Raw genomic sequence first — 13,441 nt, 5'->3', positions numbered from 1 at the left:
CCTCTTCACAATTTCTTGCAAATTTATTTCCATCCACTTGTTTATAAAAGGCATTTGTTTCAGAGAGGCAAAACTTAACATTGTTCTCCTTTCTCCATCATATTCACATCTTGGCCACCCCTTAGAGCCACTAATTAGCTTGATCTATTATTTTCTTGTTTGCATTTAAAAAATACAAATAGAGCTCCCATATTATTCAGAATGCAAAGTTGCTGTGATGCATATTTGAAGTAATTATCTGTATTAAAAGCAGGGGTTTAATTTATTTCATCTTTAGGGGTGAAAGGATGTCACATTTGTAATTATATTTATATTTTGACATAATATAATTATAATTCTGTAATTATATTTTGATATACATTGATTTTTAGGACAGTATACCAGATATTCTTAATACAAATGCAGAGAAAGAATATTTATAATTTAATGGCAACATTCTTTTTGGTACCCACAGAGACTCCAACTTTGAAAAATTTAATTGAAATGGAAAGAAAATGAAATCAGCTCTCAATAAACTTCTCCAGATATAACAAAATACTCAGCATCCTGCTTCCCTGCTGCCATGTATGTGCAGGCAGGAGCAAGCCACATGCATGTCATGCACACAATTTATTTTTTCCTTGAGAAACACGAGTTTACTCCAGGTATCATGAACATACCCTTACAGTAGACCCATTCCTCTTGAGGCCTGCCTCCTTACTAGCGATTCCGTCACCTTCAGTATTAATCCTCCGATTTTCTCCTGTATGACTGTTGCCCTATTTGACGCGAGCCAGCTTCTCCTCTTATTCACACCTTTTATGCTGAGCCAGAGCTGCCAGGGTCCTCACCCAGAGGCGGGAGTGGGGCTCAGCACAAACGCCCCCTTCCCTGCGCTCACCTGGCTCACCTGGCCCTGCCCCGGGGTGTGCGGTGCCTACCTGGAAGGCCTAGGATGGTGAAATAGGGCCTGCACTCGGTGAACCCTGAGCTCTGCCTCACGCAGCTCCTCCAGAGCCCTTCGTACTGGAACACGGAGGTGACGGGGTTGTCGTACAGGTCCTGGGTGCTCCACATGTCCATCCCGGTGGCCGCGATGCAGCCCGCCAGCCCCACGATGGACAGGAGGAACGCCACCGCTTGGCATGTGGTGGTGGACATGATCCCGGCCGCCCGCCCTGCCGCTGCGAGAAGCTGCCGCCCTCCTGCTGCAGAAGGCGTGCAGCTAACGCGCTCCTGAGGGGAGCTCTTCTAATCAGATGGTTTCCCTAGGCTCTCAGTATTTGCTCACAGTGTTTTCCTTAGATAGCTTAGTTTCACTCCTGGTTCAAGGGCATTATTTTTACATTTGTTAGAGAAGCGGGCCCAAGAGGCACTTGTCCTCGCTCTGCATGCCGGGTGGGTTCGGCGCAGAGCCGTGCCAGGGCGCAGAAGGACTCCCTGCTCCAGGCCGGACCGGCCTCCCTCCAGCTCTGGTTCCTCCGAGAGTGCCGTCTTCTGGAGAAGAGGCTGACGTATCCCCACCACTGGGAACGTGACTGCAGACCACTTTGGCTGACCTTGCTTAAGATGGCCCTGGGAAGCACCCACCGTGCCCTGTCTTAAACCAGATTTTTCACATTTTCTCTTCACAACTCATAAACGACTTTTCACTTACATCTTTCCATTTTGATCTTACAGAAATGGGTAGGGTAGGTACTATTATCCCCATTTTTTCGGTTGTGAGTCAAGAAAAGTACAGATAAGTTAAGGGACTTGTCCCAGTGCCTGGAACCACAGATACTCTAAAAACGGGCAGGGGTGGGGCTCCCACCTCAGCTTCCAGTCCAGCGCTCTTTCTCTATTTCCATATGGAGCCGCAGGGGCAGGCAAAGTTGCCCCCACTTTTGACAACACAAAACCAAATCCTAGAGCTATGCTCTTGGTCCACAAACATTGGAACTGGGATGAGAGGAAGCCAGGGATCCCATTGATTTCCATCTCATGCTTTCACTGGTGCCACAACAACCACATGAGGACTCTGTGGCTGGCACAGAAGGTCCCACAAAGGCCAGAGGAAGGGCCAGGGCTAGCTGGACTGAAGTCCTTCGCCTGGTCACCAAGAGGCTTAGGATCTGTTCCTGACGCTGCCCCTAACTTGCCATGTGCTGGGCATGTTGGGGGCAAACTCCTAAGCCCTTGTAGGTCACAGGTTCTTCATCCACAACATGTGAGATCTAAACTAGAACACTCCAGAGCCTTTTCAGATCTCATACACTATCTTCTACATTTCGCAGAAAAGTTTTCACTAGAATTGGTCAAAATATTAGGAACTGTATAATCACAGTAGAGAGACTTGGCTGAAGACATCAGGTGTTGTGTTTTGTCTATACAATTAAATTTTGCTAGAGAATTGGTTGATGGATGTGGGGGTCAGGTATGTCTGGCCTCTGAATCCAGAGCCTTTTTTTTTTTTTTTTTTTTTGAGATGGAGTCTTGCTCTGTTGCTCAGACTGGAGTGCAGTGGTGTCATCAGGGTCACGGCAACTTCTGCCTCCCGGGTTCAAGCAATTCTCATGCCTCAGCCTCCAGAGTATCTGGAACTACACGTGCATACCACCACACCCAGCTAATTATTGTATTTTTAGTAAAGACAGGGTTTCACCGTGTTGCCCATGCTGGGCTCAAATTCCTGAGCTCAAGTGATCTGTTTATCTTGGCTTCCCAAAGTGCTGGGATTACAGGCGTGACCCACTGTGCCCAGCCTCCAGAGATTTTTTAAAATTTTATTTATTTATTTTTTTTGAGAGGGAGTCTCACTCTGCCACCCACGCTGGAGTGCAGTGGCGTGATCTTGGCTCAGTGCAACCTCCACCTCCTGGATTCAAGCAATTCTCCTGCCTCAGCTTCTTGACTAGCTGAAATTACAGGCACCTGCCACCACACCCAGCTAATTTTTGTATTTTAGTAGAGACAGAGTTTCACCATGTTGATCAGGCTGGTCTCGAACTCCTGACTTCAAATGATCTGCCTGCCTCGGCCTCCCCGAAGTGCCTGGATTGCAGGCGTGAGCCACTGCACCTGGCCCTCCAGGGACATTTTAATGAGACTCTCCAAAATCTGGACCTCAAGGCCCTGAAACACACACACACCCACCCACCCACCCACCCACACACACACATACATACTCCAATCTTTAACCTTTATAGCTCTTTACAGGTTCTCCAGGAAACGAGCCTCTGTGCCTGGACATTTTGTTATCTTGGGTGCACCCAGCCACCGCTCCCACAGCATTATTCCCAGCAAACACAGAAAGCAAATAGGGAAGAACTACCCATAATTTGAACAGAGGCAACACTTCCCTTCACTGCACACCTTACTTTAGGTTCTGTGATCAGTGTTTCTAGAGAGTGAAGCATGAGCCAGAAAGCCTAAAAGAAGAGGGTAAGCAACAGTTACATGATTTACAGTGAAGGAGTGTTGATGGCTGTGTATCCCTTGAGTTGAGTTACAAGGCCAGTTCTAAAAGGAGGGAAGGGGACAGCCATAAGTGACACTGGTTTCTGCTGGTGGGCATAGATTGACCAATTAGGTTGAAAACTGTTGTTGGAATAATTCAGGAATGATTCTACCACTGTTTCCATGGACAGAGTCTATCTTACTTTTATTTCAACCAACAGGCAGGCTTTTTATCCTCATTTTAAAAATTTATTTCATTTAAAAAAATTTATTTTACTTTAAGTTCCAGGATACATGTGCAGGTTTGTTACATAGGTATACATGTGCCATGGTGGTTTGCTGCATCTATTGACCCATCATCTAGGTTCTCTCCCCTCATCCCCCTAACCCCTAACAGGCCCCAGTGTGTGTTTTTCCCCTCCCTGTGTCCATGTGTTCTCATTGTTCAGCTCCCACTTATGAGTGAGAACATGTGGTGTTTGGTTTTTGGTTCCTGTGTTAGTTTGCCGAGGATGATGGCTTCCAGCTTCATCCATGTTCCTGCAAAGGACATGATCCCATTCCTTTTTATGGCTGCGTAGTATTCCATGGTGTCTATGTGCCACATTTTCTTTATCCAGTCTATCACTGATGGGCATTTGGGTTGGTTCCACATCTTTGCTATTATAAATAGTGCTGCAATAAACATACATGTGCATGTGTTTTTATAGTAGAATGGTTTATATTCCTTTGGGTATATAACCAGTAATGGGATTGCTAGGTCAAATGGTATCTTTTTAATTCTTTTTTTTTTTTTTCTGTCACCCAGGCTGGAGTGCAGTGGTGCGATCTCAGCTCACTGCAAGCTCCGCCTCCCGGGTTCATGCCATTCTCCTGCCTCAGCCTCCTGCCTCAGCTGGGACTACAGGCGCCCGCTACCGAGCCCGGCTAATTTTTTTGTATTTTTAGTAGAGATGGGGTTTCACCGTGGCCTCGGTCTCCTGACTTCGTAATCCGCCCGCCTCGGCCTCTCAAAGTGCTGGGATTACAGGCATGAGCCACTGTGCCCGGCCTCTTTTTATTCTTAAAAAGCTCTATCGGTTTGATTTTCAGATGTTCAATTTATGACATTTATCTAACCCTACCCCGACGATACATGTACATGTGTTAGAATACCACCAAAAACATAGATTGAAGATGGAAAAATAAAAAGCAATAGTTGATTAAAGTTATCTATTTTTCATCTGTGGCAGTTCCTCCCCCAGTTTCCCTATGCAAATGTTTTCCTGCAGAGTTTCAAAATAGGGAAAAATGTTACTCAGATAATAATGAATTAAATTTTCTTTCTTGGCTGAAATGGAGACAGTGTCACTTTTTTGAAAATAGAAAAAGTTAATTTTAAAGGATAAACTAAGATTATCTCTTCCTAGGCAGAAGACTGAACGAGAGGAGGGAAATTGTAAATCTACAGACTTCTTCTGTGTGAAATAAATATTGACGTGTTTTAAAACACCTGGAAGATAGAATTTTTTACTTCCTGGTAAGTTTTCTGGGCTCTGAGCAGACTACTATTTTAGCCGAATTAGCCAAAAAATGAATGGGGGTCTGCAGAGGAAAATATGACTTTCTCATTTATGGCAATAGGCTTTATTGAAACATATCGATGTATCTCTACCAGATAAGTCCGGGTCTCATTCTGTTTAACAATAATAGGGTTGGTACAACTTTGTTTAATCACCTTTAAAATGGAGCTAAATTTGTTGCTGACTTCCTAGGGGAAATCGTCCCTGGGACGATTCAGGTTTAGATACGGCCCCGGCAGCGTCATTTCAGGTTGTAAGCTTCCAGAAGCTTATATTATTTTACTGACATTGGAGAAAACATTTCCTCCACTTTTTATAACACTATCTATGGTAATTAGGCAAAAATGGTGGCATAGATAACAATAGAAAATATTATAGCTAGGAATTAGGAAGAAGTAAAATGAATATACTAGTGAGAAAAACAATTGACACATCTATTAATTTTTTTCTTCAAAAATATTACTACATTATATATCCCTAATTTTTAATTTTGCCTTTTGGTGTTCATAATAGAAAATTTGGAGAGAATTTGAACAAATTGCTCACAATTGTAAACCCTAGACAAAATATTTGGCATACTTCCTTCTTATCAATTCTCTGTATGTATTTTTTACATAATTAAAGGATAATATAGTTTGATGTTTTGTTCTTTTCATTTAATCGTATTAGTTTCACCAAAGCTCTTGTAAACATCATTTAATATGAGTGTGTTAGTATTTCATTATATAGAAGTGCTATTATTCACCTATTTTTGTATAGATTGTACCTTCCCCCATTTTTTTGGAATAAAAGGCAGTGTTATGATGAAGATCTTACAGATAACTCTTTGTCAGCATTTCTGATGACCCTTTTAGGATAGATTCCCAAGAGTGAAATTAAGTTGTCAAAAACTGTGAAGTTTTAAAACATCTTTTTTTATACACAACCATATTGCTTTCTATGACTTTTATCCTAACAGCAGTGTTTGAAAGTTCTTATCTCTTTACATCCTAGTCCACATTGTGAATTTGGCAAGTTATATATGTATATGATTACTTGTTTTAACTTGCATCTCTTTAATTACTGAGTTTGAGTCTTTAAAAAAAAAAAAAAAACGAATATGAGTTCATGTCCTTTGCAGGGACGTAGATGAAGCTAGAAACAACCATTCTCAGCAAACTAACACAGGAATAGAAAACCAAACTCTGCATGTTCTCATAAGTGGGAGCTGAACAATGTGAACATATGGGCACAGGGAGGGGAACATCACACACCAGGGCCTGCTGGGGGTTGGGTGGCAAGGGGAGGGATAGCATTAGGAGAAATACTTCATGTAGATGGTGGGTTAATGGGTGCAGCAAACCACCATGGCACACACATACCTATGTAACAAACCTGCACATCTGCACATGTATCCCAGAACTGAAAGTATAATAATAAAAAAAAGTTCATCATCAAAAATAGAAAAGAAGAAAAACAAAAACCCAACAAGTTTGTATGAAGCATTTGATTTTTGTTCTTTTCTTGAATTATCAGTTTGTATTCCTTCCTCATTGATTTACTAGAATTTTAGCACTTTTTCTGTCAGTTTATCTGAGCTACGTATTTGTTAAGGATTTTAACACATTGCTGTAATTACTAAAAACATCTTTTCCCATTGATTATTTGCTTTTAAATTCCATTCATGATTTAGGAAAAAACATATAATGTATTTTATTTTATGTGTTTCCTGGTGCTTGGTACATAAAGTATGCTCAATAAATATTTGTTGAATGATGTAGTCAAATCAATTTACTTTTTCTTTGTGTTTTCCTTCACTATTTCTATGCTGAGAGAATAGTTTCCATTTAGGAGATAGTTATTCTAGAATTATTTTGTAATTTTAAAATGTTTAAAATTATCTTATATTTTAAAATATTTAATTAATCTAGGATTTATTTTGGTATATTTGTTAGTCATACTGTAATTACTTTTTCCTTCCACAAAAGCTAGTCAATAACTTCTGCAGCATTAACTAAATAAACTTCCTTTTTCTTCACTGCTTTGTAAAACCTTCTCTATCTTATATTCAACTCACATATATGTCTTTCTGATTTTAGATTTTGTTCCATTAATCTGTTTGTCCATCCTTATGCCAAAGCATACTTTTAACTTTCAAAGCTTTAAAATTTGGTTGAATATCTGGCAGCGTTAGCCCATCACTTTATTATTCTTAAAAAAAAAAAAAAAAAAAAAAACTTTTGTCTTTTTGTCTGCTTCTTCTTATACCTAGACACTTTGTCAAGTTCCCACGGGGAAACTCTTACCGGTATTTTGATAAGAATTCTTGTAAAGAAGAAGAGCTCAGGCTCGGAAGAACGCCTGTATGGTCTGAATCTTCATCCTGCCATTTACTATCACAGTGCCATTAGGCAAATATTTTAACCTCTTTGTGCTTGTTTCCTCACCTATAAAATAGAGATTATACTACTACTTACTTCATAGGGTAGTTGCAAAGATTAAAGTACGTATAGGTAGTTTATCTAATTTTTTTTTTTTTTTTTTTTTTTTTTTTTGAGACGGAGTCTCACTCTGTTGCCCAGGCTTGAGTGCAGTGGTGCAATCTCGGCTCACTGCAACCTCTGCCTCCTGGGTTCAAGTGATTCTCTTGCTTCAGCCTCCTGAGTAGCTGGGACTTCAGGCATGCACCATCACGCCTGGTAATTTTTTTTGTATTTTTAGTAGAGACAAGATTTCACCATGTTGGTGAGGCTGGTCTCGAACTCCTGACCTCAAATGATCCACCACCCGCCTTGGCCTCCCAAAGTGCTGGGATTATAGGTGTGAGCCACCATGCCTGGCCTAAATTTTTATAAGTTATAAAATTTTATAACTTAAATTTTATTTATGTATATTAATACAGGCATATATTAATTTCTTTAAAGAAATTTTTATTATTCTGTCTCTCCAGTTAAATCACAACAGGCATATGTTAATTTCTTAAAACAATGCCTGGCACATAGCAAGGTCTTAATAAATTGTATTATTATTGTTACATGTTAATTAGAGACAAATTTACATTTTAATAACATTCCCATCTAGAAACTTGTATTATATATTTCTACTAAGTCTTTAAAAAATTTCTTAGTAAAACTTTTTTCACTTTGATTTTGCCAAATATTTAAACATATTATTCTTAAGTGTTTAACGTATATCATTGTACTGTGCACTCTACCTTCCCTAGCCCATATCACACATAAGCAGAACTAAGTTCTTTTAATTTTCCTAACATAGTACACTCTCTCATGCCACTGTGATTTTCCAAGATGATGGTCTCTCTTTCTGGAAAACCCTTTGCCTCTTTATCTTCTTGGGTAATTCCTATCTGTTGTTACTGACTCAGTGCAGCTGTCATTCCTTTTGGAAGCCTTCCCTTTCTTCATGGTCTGCACCCTGTACCAGACATGGCACTTACTACAATTTATTGCTGTGGTTCTTAACCAGGGATGATTTGCCTGTTAGAGGACATTTGGCAATGTAAGGAGCCATTTTTGGTTGCCATAACTGGTGTGGATGGGTACTGATGCTACTCTTATTTGGTAGGTGGAGGCCAGAGATGCCTTTAAATGTTCTACAGTATGCAGGAGAGGCTCCTACAGAAAAGAATTATGTGGCCCACAATGTCAATAGTGCTGAGGTTGAGAAACTCTAAGTTGCAATGATCTGTTTACTGTATGTCTGTCTTCCTAGATTCATGAGTCCTGTGACATCTATATTCCCCATGTGCAGACTGCCTGGGACAGTGTAGGTATTCAATAAATGTTTGTTGAATGAATAAATATTTCTTCTAATGCCACAATTTCTATATTGTTGTTTTATTTCCTTATTCGTTCCATGTATGTGAAAGGACCAAAGGCCTTTCTTTTTGTTCCTTGATCCCTCCAAGAAGGGACCTTGTCTAAACCCAGTCAGTCCAGAAAAGGTCGACTACTGGTTACGGGCCTAGTGAAATGACTTTGCCCGGGAAGGTGACTACCAGTTAGTTCCATGCCTAGGGTTTCTCTGGAGGATTTGGTTGTATCTGTCTTCTTCCCTCTGAGCCTGAGGGTCTGTGTTTCCATCCTCAGGGTATGTTAGCTTTTCAATGAAAATTTTAAAATTCCATACTTTCATTTCAATGTAAATGAGAAACAAATTAAAACAAGAATGTTCCAGATCCTTTGGCTGACTACTTACGGATTATGTTTATGTTGGTGTTTATGATCATATTTGCACCAGAGGACAGCCAAATGACATCCTCAATTGTTAATGAACGGAGTCATGTAGCTTAAACAGAAAACAGAACTGGGGGAACTCCAAACGTAAATGCCTGCATGCTGGCAGTCAGTACATTAGCATCACCTGCAAGCATTTCACAGGCCTGTCTTTGGTCAGACCTGATTGCAACAATTACTGGTAGTAAATACACAGCAAACAACTTTTTTTGTCTAATTCTAGAAATAAGTGGGTTTAAGATAGCCATTAGAGCTGGATTTCAGGAGCACCACAATACAACCTTTCCTTAAACAAGCAACACTATTGCAGAGAACTATCAAGTCATAGACACCTCATTACCCCAGACATGAGAGAATGCTTTGCTGAGAGGGTGGTGGCTAAGTGTAAGGCACGATTACCTTAAAGTTAATATTATTTTGTAAAACACTTCTATGTGAATAGAGAATCTATGTTGTTAATATCAAGGTTGAACACTGAAACAGGTGAAATTAAAAAAAATCCACTTGTTTGAGGCTGTATCTTTGTCCTGTTTCACCCCAAATGAGAATGAGCACTATCTCTCACACTCGGTTGTATTTTACATATGGGCTTATTAGTTTTTTAGTATTACGTATCTTACATTTGCAAATGTGGTTTTTGTACTTGTATAAGACATACACATAAGGAATTTAAGTCTATTGTTATACTTGTATATATTAAAATAACATTAAAATAAGTATACTTTAGATCAACCTTGATGGTATGCAAGAATTATTTCTTTTAAAAGAGACTCTATAATCTATAATATTCTCTTTGAAAAATACTTCTATAAACTATCTATTAAATAGTCAAATAGTTTTATTTTACACACACACACACACACACACACACACACACACACACACGTTTTAAGAGAAGGCATAACAGGTAGATTCAGTCTGGTTCATTTTTAGATCTTTGAGCCTGGGCAAGTCACCTTGCTCCTCTGAGCCTCCATCTCTCTATCTCTCCAGCATAGGAATGGGGGGATGTTGCCGGGCGTGGTGACTCACGCCTGTAATCCCAGCACTTTGGGAGGCCAAGGCGGGTGGATCATGAGGTCAGGAGATGGAGACCATCATGGCTAACACGGTGAAACCCCGTTTCTACTAAAAAAAAAAAAAAAATAGGGGGATGTTGACAGCTATTGTTAGTCCAGGACCCCATTCAAGGAGAATTCTGTATGGGCCTGCAGCATCAGACTTAGGCAAGAGATGAGAACAGGAAGGTGCTTCTGCACTCGGAATTTCTACCTTGGGTCAGGAGAGATTTCTGCTTTGTGTCTTAGGGCTCGCTATTAGGGCTGTAAGCCAGGGCTTAGGTGCAGAGAGGACAGGGTTTTAGCTCTGGCTACATCTGTAAGTGTCCTTGGGCAAGTTACTCAGAATCAGTTTTCTTGTCTTAAAAAGTTATAATTGTAGTACCAAACTAACAAGGTGGCTGTAGAGATAATACAAAATATTGAGGCAGTTGCCTACTCAAGTGCTAGCGCATGATTTGTCATTGTTATTTCTCCTTTGTGAAGCAGAATGAAGCCCTCAGATGTCACTGTGGGTGCTGTGTGTGGCATGAGGTCAGCCATAGGCTGATTCTCCCCACTATGGCCTGTAACTGCATGGACCCAAGTCCTAGCCACTGGGCAGGTTTTGGGCACTTTGTATCTGCAGTGAGGGAGAATCGCAGTGGCAAGTGGTTAGACCAAGAGCTAAGGAGGGGTCAGCAGGACATAGGAATGTGGAAGTGGTTCACCTTCCTTCTGGTCCCTAGTGGAGGGAGACCCCACTGACCAGCTGCCAGTTACTCACCCATCTGGCTCACGTTCTGCTGTTTATACCATCTGGCTCACGTTCTGCTGTTTATACCCAGTCCCTCCTTCCCACTTTGGTTCTACTGCCTTTGCCTTCGACTGTCCTACTGATTCAATCTCTTTTGCATCTTCTTGCCAGATTAATATCCTTGAAATATCACAATCCCAAACCAACCAACCAACCAACCAACCAATCTCTCAATGACTTCCAAACATCTCAGCCTGGCATCCATTGCTCTCCATAATCGTCCCCACAAAAACTTTCTTCCCCAGCCAAGGTCATTTTTTCATTGCCCCTGAGTAAGACTTGGGTGGTGGCACCCTCATGACTTTGCCTATGCTGTTTTTCCTTTCTGTATTGCTGCTATCTCCAAATCTTAACTCCTTTTCACAAGACACTTGTGGTTTTTCCACCTTGATGGAGTCTTGCAGTTTCACCCTCCTCTCCTGCCGCACTGGCCCTCTGTCCCCCTCACTTGGCATATTGTCATACTCAGCCTGGTGCACTCTTTTATATTTTTGAGAATGGTAGGCCCATAGATTCCTGAGGTTATAGGAAGCTCTCCATAAATTAAGTGTTGAATGTATAAAAGAATAAATCACCCTATGATTCAAGTCTTCCCTTGTTACCTTTTTTGTATGTCTAAGTCTTGACCCTGGAGTCAAATGGCAAATTCCTGGAGGAGAAAGCCCCATCTTTTCTATTTCTGATCCTGTTTACATTGCCAACCTTAGGTGAATGCCCCTCTCAAGACTTCAATATGTATTTGTGAAAGAAACAAATAAGCAAAATTAAAAACAAGTTTATTCATTGTCTTACTCTCTGAGTGAAAGACATTTTTAACATTCTCTACTCTTGTGACTTGAATTTTTCTCTTAGTTAAAATGACCAATCTACTAAGCGAGTAAACACAACCCTTGTGTAGTGAATATGCCAACCCCTGGAAGGGGGCAGTACAGCCTGCAACACCTTTCCCCGCGTGGCAGAGCCCATTTGCCACAGCAGAAGCCCCTGTGCAAAGAGCGCCCTGAGTCTGGTTCTTTGTCGCCAGTGTTTTCTGGAGGTCAGGAACCTGGAGCCCCAGAGCAGGGGCCCATCTGACGTCCCAGGGAAACACAGCCACCTAGTTCTTTTTCTCTGCCTTCTTCCTCTGCCCCATTTCTATTGCTGCTGCTTACTTAGGTGTCCCTGGAAGCTGAGGTCAGGCACAAGGAGGCCTGAAGATGGAACTCTGTTCAGGAGATAGGCAGTCCCCAACTCAGTGAGGGGGAATCCTGGGGCTGAAGGAACAAAGCGCCCGAAGTCTGGGCCTCCTGAGTCCTGTTCCTATGGGTATTGAGACTATGCCATTGCTCACATAGGAGTCATTGAAAAAATAAGTTCCTTTGGGAGAATTGGGCACCATCCAGTTAGGGAAACAGGAGCTCAGACAGCTCCAGAAATTTCCTCTCCCTAAGGTTCCTGTCCTCCAATTCCACCCTGGTGCTGGTGGCTGTTGCCCCTGTCAAACATGAATCACAGTTCCTCCCCCCCAGCAGTCTCTGTCATGGTGCCCAGGCAGAGACTGCAGTTTCCTCTCCACCTCCAATCTCTCCCTCCAGCCAGCCAGGCACCTGGCCCTTACCTGGCAGCCCCAGCAGGGTGAAGTAGCCCCGGCACTCGGTGAAGCCGGAGCTATCTCGGACACAGGAGCGCCACAGCCCCTGGTAGTTGAATACAGCTGTCACAGGGTTGTTGTACAAGTCTTGAGTGCTCCACTGGTCCATGCAGGTGGCAGCAATGATGCCCGCAATCCCAATCAGTGAAACCACGAACCCCAAGCCCTGACAGACGGTCACAGACATGGTGGCCCACAGTGTCGACACAGAGCCACACGACAAGTGGACAGCGCAGTTCTGAGACTGCCGAGTGTACGGATGGGGTTTTCTCCGAGAGGCTGGTGCACACGTCAGGAATGGACCATGTAATGGAGGCGGTTACTCACCAGTGCCACCTGGGCTTGCCCTACTCCTTTATCTATTGAAGCGAGATAATTCCCACAACATGGTACCAAGAGTCATTTGTTTTCCGCCATATGTACACTCTACTCACTGTTTACCTTTTGAGGGAGTTTCTTTCCTGATTAACCAGGTTCCCCTCTGTAGAGGGTAAAGCAAGTGCAGAGGTGATTGCCTGGAAGGCACTGTAGATTGATCAGGCAGGGCTTCCAGTAGTTAAGCCACAAGATACTTGGAGACACAAGGGCTTCATCCATGTGGCCCTGGGGACTGAGATACATGCTGCCACCTTAGTTACAAATCTTAGGTAAGGCCGGTTATGAGGCATAATAAAGTATAGTTGATTCTCATTAATCATGGTAATTACATTCTATAAAGTCACAAAGAACACCGAATTAGTGAATAC

General features: G+C 41.9%; 1 protein-coding gene across 3 annotated transcripts in view; it reads right to left on the bottom strand.

Annotated features, from left to right (window-relative positions):
• The window catches only part of CLDN18 (claudin 18), a 35,375-nt gene extending 22,365 nt beyond the window's left edge, over positions 1 to 13,010 (bottom strand). Inside the window, exon 1 of one of the 3 annotated variants that reach the window (XM_023187860.1) lies at positions 12,663 to 13,010. In XM_023187860.1, coding sequence (XP_023043628.1) covers positions 12,663 to 12,882 — 220 coding nt within the window. In that variant the 5' untranslated portion in view covers positions 12,883 to 13,010. Of the gene's footprint in view, positions 1 to 920; positions 1,361 to 12,662 lie in introns of those variants that run through there. The other 2 variants (XM_023187861.1, XM_023187862.1) reach the window with 2 other exon arrangements.
• Positions 13,011 to 13,441: the final 431 nt, after the last annotated feature.

The sequence above is a fragment of the Piliocolobus tephrosceles genome, chromosome 2 (assembly GCF_002776525.5).
Source record: "Piliocolobus tephrosceles isolate RC106 chromosome 2, ASM277652v3, whole genome shotgun sequence".
NCBI classification, from domain to species: Eukaryota; Metazoa; Chordata; class Mammalia; order Primates; family Cercopithecidae; genus Piliocolobus; species Piliocolobus tephrosceles.
This window is presented reverse-complemented; position numbering and strand designations above follow the sequence as displayed.